The 20,697-nt window shown below is 48.8% G+C and overlaps 2 protein-coding genes across 2 annotated transcripts; one reads left to right on the forward strand and one right to left on the reverse strand.

Moving 5' to 3' along the window:
• The first annotated feature begins 7,070 nt into the window (after nucleotides 1-7,070).
• On the forward strand, nucleotides 7,071-9,053 carry LOC117587622 (esterase E4). The gene is made up of 4 exons (XM_034278480.1): nucleotides 7,071-7,973; nucleotides 8,032-8,245; nucleotides 8,310-8,763; nucleotides 8,816-9,053. The coding sequence occupies exons 1-4, from the start codon at nucleotides 7,086-7,088 to the stop codon at nucleotides 9,000-9,002; spliced, it is 1,743 nt and encodes a 580-aa protein (XP_034134371.1). The 5' UTR covers nucleotides 7,071-7,085; the 3' UTR covers nucleotides 9,003-9,053.
• A 7,682-nt stretch (nucleotides 9,054-16,735) lies between these two features.
• Nucleotides 16,736-18,961, reverse strand: LOC117588007 (esterase E4). Its single transcript, XM_034279031.1, has 3 exons — nucleotides 17,881-18,961; nucleotides 17,379-17,835; nucleotides 16,736-17,318 (listed from the first exon to the last, which is right to left on the reverse strand). Exons 1-3 carry the CDS (start codon nucleotides 18,878-18,880, stop codon nucleotides 17,042-17,044), a joined length of 1,734 nt encoding a protein of 577 aa, XP_034134922.1. The 5' UTR covers nucleotides 18,881-18,961; the 3' UTR covers nucleotides 16,736-17,041.
• Between the last annotated feature and the right edge of the window lie 1,736 nt (nucleotides 18,962-20,697).

Below are 20,697 nucleotides of genomic sequence, written 5' to 3' on the forward strand. Positions count from 1 at the left end.
TTGGCAAAAACTCCACACACACACACACACACACACACACACACACACATACACACACACACACACACACACAGAGGAATAGCGGAGGTCCGACGTCGGCGCATAATCAACGGCCACCAACAGCAGCAGCCAACAGGGCGCAGAGGAGCTGCCGCAGCTGCCACAGAGTGTGCTGAAATGTATCCGTCAGATGCACAGATACACAGAGCCAGAGAGCTCCCTTCCAGGCAGCTACTTCTTCCAGGGCAGCAGCGACATTTGCTCATTGCTGATTGGTCGGATAAACGCAGCCACGCTGCATCTCTGTCTCTCTTGCTCTCTCCCTGCTTGGAGTATTTGTGCTCTTCGCTGTGTGTTTGTGTTTGTGTCTGCGTTGCTTTGAGAGTTTTTAAAGTTCTGCAGAAGGAGGGGATGCTGTACTTGTGTGCAGTGCAACAAGCCGATAAGAATCACAGAAATTTAATTACTTATTATGCGCCGCTTATCAGGCGCCCATTGTTCCGCCGTCGAAGGATGGATATAGTCTGCCCCACCACCACAAACAAGCAAACGACTGGCAGGCAGAGCAATCAAGAGAATGTTCCTGATTGTATCATCTCTGAAATGTTTGGTAAATCATTTCTAACTTCAATGATTTATGATAGAAATTAAACCTACCAATGGATACTAAATGGAGAAGATATCGCTGTATCTTAGTCTGTTTCCATTCAGTTATATTTTCATAAACCTTTAATTGCACTCGAAATTTAAATGAAATTTCAAGAATAAATTACGCACTTCCATTAGGGCTAAGTGTGGCTTTGGGCCTAGCTGAAAGTGGTAACAATATCAGGGCCACAGAATGAGATCAGCCAAAGGGCACAAGAGGAGTGCATGGAGTGTGCGAGGGGAGGTGCTCCTGGGGGCAAATGCTCTGCCGTGTCGTGTGCGTTTTCACCTGATCGCATCGCCCGCATTCGCCATTTGGGGCACAGCTAAAATACTGGCAACAAATACACAAAAAAACACAACGCACCCAGATACGGATACAGATACAAATACATTAACAACAGATACAATGGGAACAATTAACCAACGACAGAGAGACAGAAGCAGAAGCAGAAGCAGAAGCCGTGTCATCAGAGGAGTCTTTCAAAGAAATGAAAAGAAAAGAAATGGAGGAGCCGCACCGAGCTCAACCGCCAATAGGCAGGCGGCGTTCAAGTAGAAATGGAAATGGGAAAAGACTGTTGACAGGAAATGCAAAGCGGCACAGTGGCAGTGGCAGCGGCAACTGTTGCTGCTGCTCATCGACTGTGACCCGTAATTAAAATGTGTGGCAAAAGGAGCTGGAGTGGGAGGCACTCAAAGATACGGGATTGGGCCCTCAAGAGACGCACAGAGAAAGAGAGGACTGTGCAACTGTGTAACTGCGCGCGGAAGTTTACAGAAATTAATGGCTGCTGCTGGCCATTTGCTTGGCCCCCTGTGTTACCTCTCCAACCTCTGTGTCTGCCGTTTGTTGTCGCTTTAACGCTCCTCCAAACAGAGCAACACACAGCAAATGATACGGGTGACAAATACATATTTCAACAACATTGGCCAGAAGACAGCAGAGGCCCAGAGAGGGAGAGAGAGAAATGATAGAGAAATATTCACAATTTTACAGCTGAAGTGGAACATAACTCTGCGGTTTCACCTGGGGGTTCATGGTTCATGGTTCATGGTTCATGCTGCAGCAGCTGCAACACACCCTTTGGGGGCAGGGGGATTTTTGCAATTAATTGCTGAACATTATTTTATAATCATTGCGTAGTTTAATGTAGGTAAAGAGCCACAGAGAGGCGAGGCCCCCCCACAACGATAGATACGTAGACCTCCGAGGCGGAGTCCCGCTGGTAAGTGCCTAATGAGCGCGTGCCCTCCGCTCTCCCCTGGGCCCAGTCATTGGGGGCACCAAAAGTGTTTTTTTTTTTACTTTTAGCGCACCAGATTAATCATCGATCTGTAAAAATCAATAAAAATTGGAATTGGTGTACTCTGAAATGGAGTTCCAAGAGCTTTTCGAGACCTCAAAAATATGTGAATAATTAATTTGCTAGATGGAGCTACACTGAGAGAAAAGCAGGCCCCTATGGATACGTTCTTGCTGCCAATTTGTGGCTCCAACTCTGTAACTCTTAGTCTGCCTGGGAGTGTGATATGTGGCACAGACCCCGAAAGCACTTCTTTCCATTTACGCAATTAATTGGTCGTCACGCTGGGAGGTCCACTAATAGATCCACGAAAATCCTAAAGTCCCAAAAGCCAGAGCCATAGCCATAGCTCTGTAGGGCTTCATGGATTAACATTTTGTCTATTGACTGATTGAATGATTGATAATTGCCAGCAACACACAAACCCAACCAACGAGCATCACCCACAAGTAACGAACATGAACATGAAATTTTGACAAATGTCTTGCGATGGTAGGGTAGGCCAAAGGGTAGGGGTAAACCGAGCTCTTGCTAATGGCCCTCTTGTTCGGAGGAGACGAGACCCAATCTTAGGTGGAGCTGCTCCCCGTTCTTCGTGTATTTCTTATAAATGAGTTCGATTAGAACCCAATTACAAGGGTGGAATGCTCTGATGGCCCTAGCAGCCCCGAAAGCCATTCTTCCCGCGGGGAGGGAATTACTTTTGATCATAAAATTATGACTCATAAATTTAATTTTATGACTTCTTTGGGACCCAGGCAACAAAAACACTCTCCAACCCAGGAGAACGAAGATCTTCTCTTACACCGAAAAAAAGAGCCAGAAGTTGTGTAATGAAGCCGCAGAAGGTGCCAAAATTATGTGCAACGAGGACTGTAATTTTCGCACCGAAGGTGCTTAAAGACCCTGCCATTGCTTCATCACTCAAATTGCCCGAAATCGTATCGTTGCAACGTGGCTGTCGCTGTGGTGGCTGCCACACTCTTTAATCAGCTAAATGGACTGTTGAAAATTCGGCAATTGGCAGCGTAATCACCTTCTGGGTGCAAGTGGCAGGCAGCTCCTGGAGCCACGCGTCCGTCCGTCTGTCCATCCATCCCTCGGTTCTTCCTTCGATTGTTTGCAGAATGAGAGCCACTGCAGACTCAATTTGGGCATGGATTTGGGGGTGTGGCAGCTGGGAGGTGCCCCCAATCGATGGCCCTAATGTTCCTTGGTTTCATGAGCAGTTTGATTGGGGACAAGGAACTCCAGAGAACGGTAGAGACAGAGACCCTCATACTCGTACCTCGTACAAGTAAATGGGAGTGGGGATCGATACTCAATCGAAGGCATCTGGCATCACCCATCTCCCCAGTTGCGGTTAGACGATGATTCTACGCTGACCTTCTCTTGGCTTAAGCCAATGCCTCTGTGTCCCAGATATCACGATAAGATACGGCTAAATGGTAACAATCTCGAAGATAAAGCAGAGCTGAAAACTGGATTTCCGATTTCATTTTTATTCACTTTCAATTGTCGTCTGAGCAGGCGAAATCTGTTGGTCACAATCAAGAGTCAATCCCAGATCCAGTGGCACGCACCACTGGACCGGACCTGCCTCAAGAGCGGGTCAGCAGACGCCAATAAGTGAATGGTTCGAATAACCGTTTAAACTTAATTACGATTATGATTATGATAATGATTATGCTTGCTCATGAGAGAGCTTAACTTATCAGCCGCCCATCAAAACGAAGGGGATTACAGACCGACAGAGCAAAGAGGTCCGAAAGGAATATCAATGAGCGGGAGAGGAGAAGGGAAACATGAGGAGAAACAGGTGCTAAAGAGAAGGAGCCACACAGAAAACAGAGAAGCAGAGCCCAAAGAACCAAAGTAAATAATAACAACAATTAATTTAGTTTCAAAACAAAATTATGGCAATGGGAATGCTTGGGCTTGGGCGGGCGGGGGATCCCAATGGATGCAATGGATGCAGGGCACGTAGACGGCACGGGTTGCTGCAAGCAGACCACGAAGCAGAGGAAGTGGCAAGCAGACTGCAGACTGCGGCAAGCCGCCAACCCAACAGCTGCAACAGCCAGCCAGCCAGCCAGCCAGCCAACCAGCCAGGCTCTCCTTTTGGACACAAGTTATGCTGGTGGACCGGCCGGCCTACTGGCTTCTTTTGCTACAGAATGAGGCATGAGGCATGAGGCTAGACGACACTTGGAATCAAGATTTACATGCCTGGTGCATGCCTCGAGCCAGGACAAGCACGTGCCTGGCATTCAATGCGCTTCAGGGAAAGGTGCAAACATCGAAAATAACTGAAAAACTCCCACGTTCATTTATACTGTGACTCCTCCCCACTCGAGATTGATAGATTGATGCATTGATGATGCTCCCTCCCCTCATATGATCAATCACTTTGGCTCTTCCACTGAAGAGCGAGCGATCTGTTGTTCCGTTGTCTCTCTGTGTGTCTGTCTGCGATTCCCGCCCCATGGTAACAGTCCAAACAAAGCCACTGACAATTGCCTTTGACAGTTTTTAGCGACAGTCTTTTTGCATATGCTGATTCCTGATTCCCGATGCCAAGGGGAAGTGGAGAGCAGAAGAGAGTGATTGATATTTCGGGACAAGGCAGCAGCAGCAGCAGCAGCAGCTGGTTCTGGTCTAATGGATATTTAAAGTGCCAGCGAAGGAGCAGCAGCAGCAGCAGGGGGAGAAGTGTGAGCCAAGAGACAGATTGAATGGAAATCATATACCAGCCATAAATGCAATAAAATTATCTATATTTTCCCCCGTTTCCCGCATGGAGAGCGAAATGTCGCGTGCCCAAAAGGTGGCTGGCTGGCTGCATGCCCCATAAAACCAAACAACAAACCCACTAATTAACAGCCAAATCGCGGGCGTACTATCATCGAAATTCAAATTGGCAAAGGAACCAAAAACAGGAACCACGCAAATAATAGAATTAGAAATTAGCAATAGAAAACCCCCGAAAAAACCATTGGGAAAATGTCTATTTTTATGTGGAAAACCCTCCAAAGGTAAACAACAAAACGACGAGAGAGGGAGGGAGGGACATGGAGGGGTAGATGATGTGTGCAGCCACCACGATTTTGTGGGCCTTGGGCCATAAATTACTCAAATCATTTGGCCCAGAACGACCTCGTCACTGGCCACCACTCGAAAAATGCCATCAGGGGGGGAACAGGGGAACGGGTGGTCCGCTTTGAGCAGCGTAAACATTTCATTAGTCAAAGGACATTTATGCTGAGGGAGGGATTCAGCGCATTCGATGCTAATTTTCGGTAAATAAATTATGTTCCTATGACAGTCGTGCAAAATGTGGATCGAAGGATCCACCTCTACAGATTGCCATCCGTTTTTTCTTTTCTTTTCCATTTCGATTGCTATCAGTGTTTTCCAAGGATCGATACTGGAAGACCACACAAACGGCACTCTTAAGGCATTGGGGTTACCAATATGTCAACATTTTGCCAACTAATTAAATCGTGAGTGAAAATTAAATGCCAAAAAAACACTTTTATAAGGAAAATGCCACAAAATCTCCACGGGGTCTCAAGAACGCAACTCACTTGGACGTCGCCCCGAGGGCAAATCAGACAGAAACACACACTTCACACCTCCCTGTAGCGTACACCACATCTCACACCTTGCCAGCGACAAGATTCGCCCAGACAGAGACAGAGTCACAGACACAGACACAGACACATATCCTGTGGCGCATGGCAAGAGATAGTCGTCGTGTCATTAGTGTCTCTCGAAGTCACTCGAAGGCGTCTGCCACCTGCCGGGCCTGTGCCTCACGTTGATGCTACAATTGCCTGGTAATGGAAGGATAGACGACGACGACCACAGAATTACCAAATAGAGACAGAATCTAGAATATGTCCCCTGGCTGGCCACAGAGGAAGCTCTTCAGCTGCAACTACGACTGGAACTGCTAAAGAAGAACCCCTACAGCAGCTAGAAAGTTATCCAACGACTGAATTCCCCTATAAATACGAGTACCATCTCTATCGCAATAGAAGTTATGGGCTACAATTTAAATCATTCAATTTATGGCTACCCAACTGAGGGAATATCTGAGTTTATTTATGGGATTACTTTGGAAAACAAAACGTTTTCACACCGGCGTGGAAGCAGAAGCCAGAGACGAGACCCTTTTGGCTGTAGAGGAGACGAGAATCGACCAATATAAATCCAATTAGCACGCCTTTGTCTGCAGCTCTCACACGGAACTCGCAGGGTAAGGAAAGGCAGGAATAAAAAGGGAAAGGAAGTAAAAGGAAAAGGAACAGTACAGAGCGGAAGAAAGGAAACAAATGAAGAGGAAGGAGAAGGAATTACACACACACACACACAATGGAGGAACACTTAACACACTTCATCGGGCTCTCAAGGGATCCCTTTCGCTCTCTCTGTGGTGATCTCTGTCTCGTGGGTTTCAGTAGAGTGTAATGGAGGGGTGTGTGGTGTGTGCTGGTGGTGTCCTCGCCTCGAAAGTTTATGACTTGCGCACCTTTTGTGCTCGCCATTAAACGCTATTAGCGGGCATTTAAGGATCTTCTTTGTGTGTCTTTGTATCTGTATCTGTATCTGTATCTGTATCTCTGGTGTTTAGTGTTTGATGGGAAGGTCACAAAAGGTTAAGAGGGAGGGAGGAAAGCAGCACACCTAATCTCTAATAAGCCGCAAGCACGCAAACAAGTTCTCACGTTTGGGCAAAACACACACAAAACTGGAGCAAGAATCTGCCTCGGACTCGAACTCTGAGTTTCTGCCGCGTAGGCGCAGCACTGTGGCATGCCCCTTTGCGATTGTGGCTGGGTGTGTGTGGGAAGTGGAAGGCAGAGACTCCTGCTGCCCCGCGTGTTATTTATGGATTGCTGCAAATGCTGAATGCAATTGGATATGGGAAGAGATGTTCTCCCAGGGAACAGCGCAAAGAACATGGAAGCCAAACGCCCAGTGTCACTCCACAGGCAGAATCGCATCAATTCGGAGCACTTTATGGTGACATAATCCCCAGTGTTTCGCTGGACTGGACTCCACTTCAGTGTGGGGCGACTCCTTGCTATAAAAGCGAGGGATTCACGGCTCCAGCCTTCAGTCAGAATGTGGCGTCTCTGTGGATTTATCCTGCTGCTGCTCCTGCTGCTGGGAGCTGGCCATTCCCTTAATCCCGAGGAGGAAGAGCCGCCAGACGCCACCGATTCCATTGGATACAACAAGGAACTCTCCGATCTGGTCATCACCACGGCACTGGGCAAGATCAGAGGCACCATTCTGCCCTCCCAGTCGGGTCGCAACTTCTTTGCCTTTCGGGGCATACCCTATGCCAAGGCGCCCGTGGAACGACTTCGCTTCAGAGCCCCCGAGCCCGTGGAGCAGTGGTACGATGTCTTTGATGCTACCTTCGATGGCCCCAAGTGCCCGCAGCCGGGACTCGTCAGCGAGGATGTGAGCGAGGACTGCCTTCGGCTGAATGTCTACACCAAGGAGTTGCCCAATGAATCGCAGCCAAATGTGCGGCGTCCAGTGATCGTCTTCATCCATCCCGGCGGCTTCTACTCCCTCTCGGGGCAGAGCAAGAACTTTGCGGGTCCCCAGTACTTCATGGACCGCAATCTCGTCCTCGTCACATTCAACTATCGCCTGGGATCGCTGGGATTCCTGGCCACCGGCACCAAGGAGGCGCCTGGGAACATGGGCCTCAAGGACCAAGTGCAGCTGCTGCGTTGGATCAAGCTGCACATCTCCCGTTTCGGCGGTGATCCCAATGTAGTCACACTCTTGGGCTACGGTGCCGGTGCCATGGCTGTCACCCTGCACATGGTCTCCCCCATGTCGCGAGGCCTCTTCCATCGCGCGATCGTGATGAGTGGCGCCGCCACGGGCCAGTGGACGCTGCCAGAGCACCAATTGGAGGTGGCCATGCGGCAGGCGACGCTCCTCAACTGCCACACGGACAACACCACAGAGATGATTGACTGCATGAGAGGGGTAAGGATTGAAGTATTCCCCTGTACCCTGTATCCTGCATCCTGTATTCCCCATACAGAAACACTATCTGGAGTTCGCGAACAGCCTGCCGCGAATGTTTGACTTTGGGCGAAATAATCCACTGATTCTATGGAAACCTGTGGTCGAGCCGGACTTTGGGCAGGAGCGTTTCCTCGTGGAGAGTCCTGTGCAGAGCTACCAGAACGATGACTTCATGAAGGTGCCCGTCATAACAGGCATGACCAAGGATGAGTTTGTGGGTCCCGCTTTGTGTGAGTGTCTCTAAAAAATACTTCATAGATCCTCCTGGACTCTAGAGCTTCTTCCTTCACGTAGCAATCCTTCAAAGTCCTTCACTGCTGAGCACTCTTAATGCCAATTTCGAGACCTTGGCTCCCATTTTCTTTCTGTTTAATGAGAGCAATCCTCGGGCTGGTAACATCAGCCAGGAGCTGCGAGAGCATTACTTCCATCAGGAGCCCATAGATGCCAATCGCTCGCTGGCAGCACTCTCCTCCCTCTACTCGGATGCGCTCACGGGATTTGGGATTCATCGCTTTGTGCATCTAGCTGCGAGATCCACGAAGGTCTACTACTATCGATTCGCCTATCAGGGAGGCAGGAGTCACATTTACTATCCAGAGGATGCACCCTACGGGGTGGTGCACCACGACGATCTCATGTATCTGTTTGTGGAGCCATCGATCAGCCGCATGTTCACGGAGGATGATGACGAGTTCCGCATGGTGGACATAATGGTCAGGATGTTCTCAGCCTTTGCCTACAAGGGGTAACCAGTACTTTCGATCCTGCAAACTTTGCTCTAACGAATTCTCTTCCAGAGATCCCAATAAACCTACGGATTCTGCCCTGAGGGATATCCGCTGGCGTCCCTTCAGCTTCAAGAAGCGCTACTATCTGGACATTGGCGATCAGCTCGTCCTACACGAGAATCTCAATTCTGAACGTTATGAGATATGGAAGCGTCTCTTTCCCTTGAACTGGCGTCGCCAAACGAAGGATGTCTAGCTTTTGCCACCTACTGTACTTGCAAATAAATGCCATTTGGCTACATCTCTACTCGATGATTGTTTTGTTGTTGATCCTCTTTTCCATTCAGCCGTTGCCAAGTGACGAAGTGACGAAGTGACGAAGCCAATTGGCATATTTATTGTTGCGTTTTCATCCAATTCGATGGGTTTTTAGGGTTTCTGTTTACGGGTGGATGTCATCGTCTGTGTGGGTGCATATATTATACGACAGTCGCGTCGAGTTGGAAGGGGGCAACCGATAACAGCCCTGCGACTGAGTCGTTGTGGTACGTGTTGTGTCGTGCCGTGCCGTGCATTATGGGTGCTTGTTGTCGCTGATCGCGTGCCAATGCTCTTGCATGCACTGAGAAAAATTTGTAAGAGATTTCAGAGAGAAAATTAAAGAAATTAAATTATTTGAAGAGTAAGACACTCTTTATTACACACACAACATGCCAATCATGCACACTACATGTATTCTCTTTTTTTTTCGAACTATAATGATTCGATGAATAAAGAAAATTTGAAGCATTTTATTTAAATACTTTCCGAAAGGAAGGAACTATTTATTACAGACATAGACAGGCAGAAGGAGCTGGCTCTATTAATCTGCCTAGCCGTAGTATTTGCCACGGAATTATCTTTCTCCACAAACTCAATGTTAACATTCTCTTAATCTACAACTCTGTCTCTCCAGTTTCTCTGAGCTTCAATCTTTCCGTTGCCTTTATTTATTTGTGTACATATTTATTTTACCACAAAAAAAGGAAAAGTACGATAATTTCTCTCAGTGCTGCGACCACCTCCGCACATGCCACCTCTGTGATGATGATTGTTGCCGCACCGCACACAACACATCTGTGTGTTGCTGCCACTATTTTGTTTTGTAGTTTTATTGCCACTCTTCTTATCGGAGTTTTCGAGTTTTCGAGTTTTGGTTACGCTCCAGAGCATGACAATGTCAAAAGTGGCTTCCAATTCGACCCCGTGGCTCGTGTCCTGCCAGCTCATTAGCATACTTGCAACATATGACGCTTTGCCATCCATCCATCCATCTATCAATCTATCCCTTCCAATTGGGAGGAAGGAAGGCAATCCATGCCATGAGTCACGCCATAGCATCATTGCATCCTGCGGGGGTGTGCCACCAGAGAGTGCCACCGCCTGTTGTTGCAACTTGGCTTAATATATTAATTTATGCAAATTGTTGCAGGGCAGACTGCGGTCGCTCCGCTATCTGCGATCCAAATGGATCCGAATGTATGTCGGGGTTGCTCTTTTTGATCGTTTCCACTTTAGTTTTTAATTGTTTTCGCTTGTCAGCAGCGGAGGCATCCGAATGGGAGCAGCATATGTTGCGCAGAGTGTTGCATGTTGCCATAATTTGTTGGATGCAAAAGTAGAGCAGGGGGCAAAGTGGTGGGAGAAGGGAGGAGGGAGAGAGTTTCACTTTGGAATTGGCATTCCAATTTCCAGCGAAATATTTGGACAAGAGGCCAAGCGGAGTCGCCAAGCATCGAGTCGCATCTGGCAGTAGATTTCGATTTGCATTTCCGCGAATCGCGCTGCGCAAATAAAGTTGTGAGAGCGACGATCCTCCCAGAGCGACGTCTATGCCCCCAGGGCCTCCTCGATATCAGATGGGAGTGTGGAGGAGTCTCCCAAGTCCCCAGGTTCCTGGATGCATTTCATGCTGAGTGAGACCCGAGCAGACTGGTCTGTGGCATACAACAGCGTGTGGCTGTGGCTGTCTCTTGGCTGGCATTTGGTGTTTGCTGTTTGGTTTTTGGATGGTTTTTATTGACTGATGGAAATCGCTCAAAAAGCAGTTGGGAAATTTCACTGCCAGTTCGCTCTCTTGGCCACAAAATGTAATTAGATTGCAACGCGAGAATGGCAGACCATCTGCAGCTACGACTCTGTGGAGTCCTCCCATTCGTACCACAAAGCTCTGTGTCTGTGGCTGTGGCTGTGTCTGTGGTGCAACTGACACTTCCTTCTGTGGTTGCAACGCGTGCTTGGAACTCCTGCTGTCAACATCAATGCGCAGGAATCTCTTTGCCTCGCTTTGCTGCAGCCAACTGTGGCAGCAATGAAGTTGTCTGGCAATTGACGCGCGATAAGCAGCCTCAAGGGGCCCCAAGACACAGTTCCACTGCGGAGCAGACTCTGTGGCAAGAGTTGCAGTCGCAAAACAAAGCCAAAAGATCTCTACGCCAATGCGCGCTTGTCGCTCTTACATAGAAAAATTTGCACAAACATCACAAAACTCATAAATAACAACAACAACGACAACAACGACAAGCCGCAACACTTGCAACAGCAAAAACACAGCAGAAATAGTGTCTCCATCGCCTGGAGGCACAAACAGACACAGGATGGACACAGACTCCAAGACTCTGAGACTCTTCTGTTTTGCGATGGATAATGTGCATTGCACACATCACAATTTATGAGTCACTTGGGTCGCAGCAATGCCAGCTATTTATTGGGTGGAAGTTCAGCAGAAAAGAGGGGCAGAAAGCAGGAGGAACCTGTGTGGGTGTGGGTGCGCGAAAATGTTCTGGGAAGTGGGTTAGGATGGACTCCCGGCAGTGGAGAAGTCTAGCTCTAGCAGGCCCCAGGCATGTGCCCCAGAAATATAGAAAATTCCCTCATAAAAGGGAGAGAGAGAGGCATTATCCCAGTTTATGGTGCATGTCATGGCTCCACGATCTATACCCTATTATCACCCACTGCTGACCTCTGAACTGCCACTGCCAAGCGAGTAATTAGCATAGAGAGAGAACGAGAGTGAGAGACTGAAAAGCATTTAACAGACAATTGCGTGACGCGCGTGGGCGATCCATCAGATGGAATATGAAAATGTGCTGATAAGCTGGCGAGAAAACCATTAGCAGAGGAGTGCGGAGAGAGGAGTAGGCAGAGGGAAAACAGAGGTAACAGAGGGATGATAACATTTTTAATCATTTTCATGATCCTGTGGCGTTGCATATTGGAAAACCTTTTCAAGTGGCAGCTTTGCTCAGGTCCTCGTCGCGTGCCACGAGTCGATCGCAAGCTGCGGCATCTCATCTCTCATGCAGTGGGCTGTAGTTGGGCTGTAGTAGGGATGTCCTGTCTGTCAGCCTCAAACATCAACGAGGAGCAGGAGCTGTGTTTCTGTCTGTTGTCATCGCGCGCGGCATCGGGTTTCAATAATAGTTTTATCCCCTGGGTCCTTTTGCTTTTTCCTGCAGCTTTCAACTTGCTGGATGGTGTCTGCATGGATGGATGATGGATCGTGTTGCACGGTTATTGACTAACTGACTGACATGCGGCGCCCCTCCCTGCAGGAGGCGACTGTTCTCTAATGGAAAAACCCTAAGAGATTCAACTCTCGATATGAACTCTGCTCAGACTCTGCAGCAGTAGCAGAGATTTGTTCGAGAAGCCCTCGCATTCCTCAGCCCTCGAGTTATTTGTTTAATTTCCTGTCCGAAATTCTACTGGTGGGTACAAACGAGACCAAATGTATCGCTCTCTAGCTTCAAGATACACGAGATACATAAGAAAGTTGCACTCGTCCGACTGATGAATGATCAGTCGTACAATCAGTCTCTGAGTTGCTTTTTCGACTGTCAACAGTTTAGTTGATCGCTCAACTAATTGCTCAATAATGGGGATCCTCCTTTACCTGAGTGTCTGGGGAGGATCCATTAGAACAAGTGCATCCCAAACCATCCATCCTATGCAGCCTGGGGCCCACTCGCAGCATTCCGTATTCCCAGAGAGCTGTGCTCCCCTTTTGGCGGGAGACTCCATTAATCAAACACTGAAATTGTGGCACACACAAGAGGCGCATACCTTGTACAATTTCATTAATTGTGGCACTACGAGTGGCAGTGGCAAGGCAAGAAGGAAGGATGGAAAAACAACCGCACACACACCCGCATGCCACTCGAGAGAGTTTCCCACGAAGCACCGAAACTCCGAACTGTTCCAGTTGCTGTTTGCCCAAGACCATTGGCACTGCCACTGCCCCCTGCCACTGACCATGGGTTGTATGTGGCGCTACATTAACTCAGCTCTCTGTCTGAGTTCCTCTCAGGTGTGTGCCCCCAGAATAGGGGGGTGGGGGGCAGAAAGCATTAGCCAGTGCAAGCACGTACGTAGATCCAGGTGGAACCCCAAGGAAGGTGAAGAGTTACGCTGCAGTTCACGCGAAATACCAAATTACAGCTGCCACACAGTGGCACTCTCTGTGCCCTCATATTGTCGTAGTTCCAGTGTCGAACGTCAACCACGTAATCAACTTACAGGGCACCCGGTAAGGCACCCATCATCATCATCATCCCCAGAGTAAAAAAACACACACAGAACCCAGAATTTGCAACAGTCCATCCCCTGAAGCCTCTCCTCGAGGCTGTGTCTGCTCCTTAAATTTACAGGCAGAGGCAGGGGAGGGGTGCGGTTCGTTCTATCTCTCCTCTAATGTTTGGTTTCATTAGTCCTAAGCGACAAATCAAACAGTTTGTGGCAGTTTTTGTTTGTTGTTGTAGTCTCTCTGTACTCTTGTATTTTTTCCACACAGTTCCATGCGTTTGTTTACACTCATTAGTTGGTCCTTCGGTCGGTCCTCTGCCTGAATCCTGGCTATCACATCACACCCTCTCGTGACAACTAGCATACGCTTGTCCTGCCCTCACCCCAGAGGGTGAACTGATTTGATTTCCACTGCCGCTTGAGGGTGCCCTGCCTGGCTGTTGTTTGTTGTTTCATTTTCATTATTTAAAGCACATTAATAATCACATTTGACAACAGCAGAAACAACACAGTGGCAGTGCCTGGGAGTGTCGGGGAGTCGCATATCGGAAAACTGCAAACAAATATTTGCAAAGGACACGGAGGCACTCGGAGCACTCGTGTGTCTGTGTGGCACTTAACGCGCTTGTAATGATGTTGCCAGGGGGCGGCGGCGGTGGCTGCGCTTTTTATGGCCATCGAATCAATCGAATTGGGTGCAAAAACAGATGCCAATCTATGCCTTTGCTCTATGGAGAGTGGGCGGAGTTGATTATTGGCATTCCAATGGGTAGTCTCTTGGGCATAATTATGTGTAGGATTCAGGGTAACCAGTGGCAGCATCTCCTGTGACCCCATCTTTGGCTCAATTCTTCAAACAAAAGCGACAGACAGAGGGGTACAAAGACAACAAAAGACCACACACACAGAACTCGAATTCGAACTGGAACCCTTTTTGGAGGAGTAGCAGACCTGCGACAGACAGCCAGAGAAAGACAATGGAAAGTATTCAATTCCTCTCGTATGTGGCATGTTCATTTGCTTATCGAATGTGTTATCGACTCAGAACTAAAATGAGGAAAATCTGAGGGGTAAAACAATTAATTCTGTGGCCGTTTGATGTGAGAACACTTTCACCCATAAAAAACGCACAGAGTGGAGGGCGGAGAGCGGAGAGGCAAAGGAAGGACCTTTTCCAGTCGCTTTGATGTTTGCTGAGCCTTCAGACGGGGCAAGTGCGGGACAATCATTAATCAAAAGCAATTTACATTTGTCTAAATATTTGATTACGGACAAAAGTATCCCTGAGATTGACGCCTATCCAAGGGAGATTGAGGCGCCACCAAATTGGGGAATGGGAAAATTAATGAAGTTGTTTTATATGATTCCAAGATGGAGAAACTCTCTCTCTCTCTCTCTCTCTCTCGATCTCTGTCCACTCGATTCGCCTTCCACGAACTCGCATCGATCATCGATTGGGGAACCGAACGTTTAATGGAACTCAATCCGAAACTCAATTGAAGCCCAAAAAAATACTCTTTTCTTCGGAGGATTTTCTGCTGCTTGGACAAAAGTGGCCCTGGGTCTAACTTCCCAGAAATTACGCATAACAAAGCGTCCTGCCTTCCACCCTCTCCCCACGCACACGGGGCATGCCACTCTCTCAATTTGTATTGTCATTAGCGATTATGAGACCCTCGAATCGGTCGCATCAGTCGGGCCGTGGTGGGGCGTAATCCGATATGTTGACAGAACGCATAAACACACACAGGCAGCAGGCAGGGGATACCCTGGAGATGAGAACAGACAGAACGAACAAGGGAACGGGGATCAGACGGGCTCGGACTGCTGACAAGCCTATAAAGCATTCACGAAATCCTTGGCGCTACTTCAAAATGTTTACTCCTTTTGTGAACTCAATAAACGCGTAATCAAAACCCGCAGCAGAAAAGGACGAGCACTACGATGATGATGCGTCACAAAAAAAAAAGAGCAAAGGACTCACAGAACCCAGGTTTTCCATCGAAATGAAGGGGCACAGGGGTGGAGCGTAGCGAAAGTGAAATCGAGACGCCGCAGCCGCTGCCGCAGCCTCTAAATCGGCAGCTGGAACACCTTCGCATCACCATCATCATCATCATCGACCATACCATCAGAGCCTCTCCATCATCCTCTCCATGATCATCGCATGGAAGGCAGTTTCTGTGTTGTTAGACGGCTCTGCTCTGCACACAGCCAAAGTCAAAAGGGGCACGCGCTAGACAGCAGAGAGAGAGACGATGATCTGAAGAGGAGCGAGCGAGGGAGAGACATTGTGACTGATCAGCGTGTGTGCCGTGTGTGGTGATCCTCAGAGTTCTCTCTCTCCTTTGTGGGTTTCTGCTGTCTAGACAAGCCGCAGACACAGCCACAGCCACAGACAGACGCAGCAGCAGCAGCAGCAGCAGAAGTTTAATAGACTTATTGTAATTGAGTCACAAAAGCCACTCGATGTCTGTCGATCTGTGGATCTGTGCGTTCGGTGCATATCCATTTCCCCTACAACTATTTTTCCCTGAATTTACAGCTGCTGCCACACTCTGTGAAAAGGTGTTAGTTATCCTTTAACCCTCTCTCAATAGCTGAGAACTCCTTCAATCTGATCAATGTGATCTTTCGTGTGTGATTTGAATGCAATTTTGCGCACATTTTGAATGGAAATTTAATTAAAATTTTGCAAATGTTTTGCCCATTTTCACATTGTTCTGCCCCTTTGTGCCACGTCATGTGGCATGTCATGTCATGTCATGCATTATGTCAAGTTTTGACTTGTGTGCACCTTTTTTTTTGGTGTGTGGCATCCCAAAAGGGAATTTTCCCATTAAGTGTTTGCCTTTCCCTGGTGGGTCCCTCGTTGTCTGGGTTTGCTTCCAAGTTAACAAGTTAATTTTCCATATTTTCTTTGGCCAAACTTCCTTTACACTGCGCAGTGTGTGTGTGCGTGTGTGTCCTGTGTGTGGTGTGTCCTTTGTGGTTATCCTTGCGACTTGACCCAGAGCTGGAAGCCCTGCTAATGAGTGGAGTCTATCCGTCTGTGTATCTGTCTCTCTGACATTCATTCTGCTGTACAACTTAGCTTCAGCTTTAAACCAGAGACACAGACACACATGAAGCTGCCCCTCATCCCTCTCCATCCATCCTCCCCCCCACCAGCAAGCACTGGCATGGGGCATGGGGATGTGGCGGCTGATAATCCTTTTGTAGCCGCATTTCGCATTGTTTGGGATGTTTCACGCAAGAGCAAATCGTAAATGTCAATAGCAGGGTCTTTCCCATGTGAGTGTGTGTAATCTGCCACAGGCTGGGGGAGGGGGTAGAGCAGGAGGCTGCAGGATGTGTGTCCCCATCCAAGCTGACAATTACATTAATTCAAAGCTCCCCCCCAGCCAACACCAAAAGCCAGAAACATTTAAAGACAAATTAATGTGTATTTAAGCTGCTGCCTCCCCAGCCCCAGCCCCAGCCTCTGCCTCAGCGTGGACTAATTGCCCCAAGGAGAGGCAGTGGCAGAGGCAGAGGCAGAGGCAAAGGCAGAGGCTATTCGTGGAACTGGAAACACGAAAAATCTCACGCCTTTGTTGATTAATTAATCAAAGTAAATAGTTGCAATGCTCCGCTCCAACCCCATCCCCCCATCCCCCCAGAGCGAGAGACCATCATTAGTTGTAATCTAAACGGCCTATTGATAAGCTTTTTCCACACCTAATTGCTACATTAATTTCCATCGAGAGGCAAAGAGCCAAAGAGCCTGGAGGCCACACTGGTGGCCAAGGCAATGGCCACAATGGCGACGATGTTTAGCTGCTGCCTTCGAGCCACGCCTCCGCCCAGGGCGGGCGTGGGAAAGAGCTCGTCCCAGATGGCATAACGTTCGGCATAGGCAGGCGGACCCAACGTTGGCACCACACCATTGTAGAGCATTGCCATAGCTGTGGCATTGCAGGGCGGCCAAGAATCGTGCTCCTCCTCCTCTGTGGTGGCTAGAGGGGTTCTGCAACACAAAGAGACATAAAGGAGACGCTTTAAGTCTTTTTAGATGATAATCTCATACCCTGTTTTGGCAAAATGCGTAAACCACTTGGTCAAGCGCTCCATCATGAAAATATCCGTGTGATTGCCAGCCATTTGAGTGCCATACCAGAGGCTGGGCATCACATACTGCAGATCATCCGCATGCCCCATGCCCAGGGGCTTGCCCTGCTCATCCGTCGGGGCCCAGAGGCTGCGCTCTCCCACGTAATCCGTTCGCATGTAGTACACGGGTGTGAAGTGCCTGGCCAGCTGGACCAACCGATGCACACCATGGCCAATGATGGTGTCAGAGAAGATGTTGCCGAATCGCTCAATGTTGTGCGCAGAAATCTCTGAGGTATTGCTGCCCAAATAGAACTCCTTGAGGCGGCGGCTAATGGATTTCTCAGAGTTTTCCTTGTAGAGGAACAATTCGGGTGCGTACTCCTCGAAATTCGAACCAAGATCATGCAGCAGCGGTTCGCTCTCCAGATGAACTAAAGAGAAACATCAGTAAGCGTTTAATTCAAGGATCCCCTTACCATGTGCCGTGTAATCCAATTCGTTGGCCGTAAAACTCGCGAGCAGCGGCACCTGGCTAAAGTTTCCCTCTGCCATTAGCTCCGTGGGATGCCGGGGCAGAAAGTGGCCATCGATCTCGTAGTTCCATTTCATGTTAACGAACTGATAGGACTCCCAGGCTTTGCACACCTCCACGATACGTGTCCAGGCCACATTCCGCAGACACTGCACCACATCGTTGCCATCGAACATGGGGCAGCCGACTTCACGTGCCAATTTCTGTGTCCAGTAGACATTGTCGATGGCAAAGTGATTCGTGGCGGAGCCACTCATGAGTATAGCTCGATGGAATAGTCCACGGGAGAGCGGCGACACCAGGTGGAGGCTCACAGCCATGGAGCCCGCACTCATCCCGATTAGAGTGACATTATCTGGGTCTCCGCCGAAGGCTGAGATGTGATCCCGCACCCACTGCAGGGCCATCACTTGATCGAGGAATCCGAAATTCCCCGTCACACTGCTACCCAGAGGTCGGAGAAAGCCGAGCGCTCCCAGGCGATAGTTGAACGCCACGAAGAGCACCTCGTGGTCGAGCAGATACTGTGGCCCCGCCTCGTACAGACTGTGGCCGCTGCCCAGGACATTCGCTCCTCCATGGATGTACACGATGACGGGGAGGAGTAGAGGCTTCTGCTCCAGGTTCCTCGTGAAAACATTCACCTTGAGGCAGTCTTCGCTCATCAGCACCGAAATGCCAGACTGTGGGCAGACCAGCGAATCGGAGGTGGCCTTGAGGATCTCCTCCGGCCCCCAGGCAGTGGCTGCCTGCGGAGGGGCAAAACGCAGCTGCCCCACTGGGGCCTGAGCATAGGGAATCCCACGGAAGGCGTAGATGGTCTTCCCCTGGAAGCTCTGCATCGTTGAGCCCTGTACACGTCCCAGGGAGAGCTCTACCACAGGCGGATCCTCGGCAAAGGAAGAGCTGATGGACAGCACGAGCAGCAGGAGAAGGAAAGACATTATCCCCGGTTCGATTTTCACTGTGGGAACTGTCAAAACACCCGCATGGGAGATCTGCGAACGCGGAACTGCTGCAAAAGATTCGCACGGGCAATAGAGGGAAGGAAAATACTTGTATTTGCAGATAAGTTGATACGAAATGGGTTTGATTAGAGAACAAACTAAGATTACACGTCGTTTGAGGTCTAAGAAACAATTTATAGATTATGAAAAAGTCACTTTGAATCGTAATTGAATGCTCTCATGACCTTCAGGCTGTCTCTCACTCTCTCTCCCTTAATTACTGCCTGAACTCCAATTCTCAATTGAAACTTATTGCTTCATTCCCATTCATCGAGTGATTTGAGAGAGTTTTGTGCTGTGTGTTGTGTGTGGCAGTGGCAGTGGCAGCCGTTAGACGACACACACACATCACCCTGATTTGCAGGGGGATCGCGGATATAACGGGCAGCAGAAGCAGATCCTACGCCCGCAGATTTTTTTTAGAGTTTAGTTTTTCTCATGCGGACTGAGATTTAAATTGATTTCCTTATTAATGCGTACATCCCTCTTGTAATATTCAATTAAAATGGAACCCACGATAGGGCACATTCAGTCGTTGATTGATACTCCAGAGAGTGGTAATTACTCTATGGGATCTCTCTTCCTCTGTGGCTCACTGCTTTTGCATTTTAATTGCGGCAGCCGAGCGTCGAGCCACAGGAAGCAGCAAATGAATGACTGCCACTGCCACTGCCACTGCATATTCATGTTCCCTCGGAGATCACAAGGAAAAACATTTTCACACATCGCGGAGTAGCCTCAATTCAATCAGGCAACGAAAACGCTCAAAATTGAAACAATTTGCGACAATCTGCTGCTGCTTCTGCTGCCAGCCTCTGCGGCTATTCCGGACACTTGAGTGCTCATATGCACACCGCAGCACCGCAGGAGCCAGCGAAGCCGCCGCAGAAAGAAGCTTCAGAGCCACCCTGAACCATGCCCCGTTCCGCGATCCTCAACCGGAGACCCACTTGAGTTGTTGCAAATATATGAGTGGCCTCTCGATGGATGGACGCTCAAACTGTGTGCGTGTGTGTGTGTGTGTGTGTGTGCCACTTGAGGGTTCTGTGCTGCCGCGCTTGAAGCTTCCTGTGGCTTGATGACGTCGTCGTTGTTGCCGAACAACAGCTTGCAGCAGACATGCAAAATATTCTCACGCATCATCATTATTCCCCCCCGTTCCAGATGCTGTTGTTGTTGTTGGGGCAGAAATGAAGTGGAATGGGTTTTTGGGGGAGAGATCTATAGGCAAGGGAATGCAACCTTTTTGGACTAGTTCAGGGCTCAGGTCACGCCCTTGGAGGTCGGCCCCCGCCCCACAAAATGCGAAAATTAACAGATCGATTACATTTATGCAGCTGCCTCTAGAGAAACCCATAGAATGCCCAGCCATGCAAATTTTTGAAGATATTTTAATACGAATGGAAATCCAAGTGAGTCGAAATGAATGAATGAATCAGTAACAGTCGCCAAGTCTCTCAAGTGACCAACATGCAGGCCTGGCGGCGGCAGCCTCCTTCTTGTGGGTTTTTCTGTCGTTGAGTGAATGAAATAAATGAAAGAAACACCACGCCCCGTGCTGAGCCTGCAACAAATCCAAATCCTATTCGCATAACAATGCCCAAAAGGAAACCCAAGAACTCATGCAACAATTGTGTGCCAGTGCCGCACGATAAACCACTTGAGTAATCAATCAAAGCGATAGGCAGCCCATGAGACGACGCGTCGTCTCGTAATGAATATTTAAAGATGGAAATTATCGCAATTCAAGCAAC

Source organism: Drosophila guanche, unplaced genomic scaffold, assembly GCF_900245975.1.
Source record: "Drosophila guanche unplaced genomic scaffold, DGUA_6, whole genome shotgun sequence".
Lineage (NCBI taxonomy): Eukaryota > Metazoa > Arthropoda > Insecta > Diptera > Drosophilidae > Drosophila > Drosophila guanche.

Bases quoted from the DNA above. Each gene is read 5' to 3' on its own strand.
- LOC117587622 (XM_034278480.1), top strand. From the start codon at position 7,086: ATGTGGCGTCTCTGTGGATTTATCCTGCTGCTGCTCCTGCTGCTGGGA. The intron at 8,246-8,309 runs GTGAGTGTCTCT...TCCTTCACGTAG, and splicing joins GTTTGTGGGTCCCGCTTTGT to CAATCCTTCAAAGTCCTTCA. The intron at 8,764-8,815 runs GTAACCAGTACT...ATTCTCTTCCAG, and splicing joins TCAGCCTTTGCCTACAAGGG to AGATCCCAATAAACCTACGG.
- LOC117588007 (XM_034279031.1), bottom strand. From the start codon at position 18,880: ATGTCTTTCCTTCTCCTGCTGCTCGTGCTGTCCATCAGCTCTTCCTTT. The intron at 17,836-17,880 runs GTAAGGGGATCC...GTTTCTCTTTAG, and splicing joins ATTGGATTACACGGCACATG to TTCATCTGGAGAGCGAACCG. The intron at 17,319-17,378 runs GTATGAGATTAT...TTTGTGTTGCAG, and splicing joins ACGCATTTTGCCAAAACAGG to AACCCCTCTAGCCACCACAG.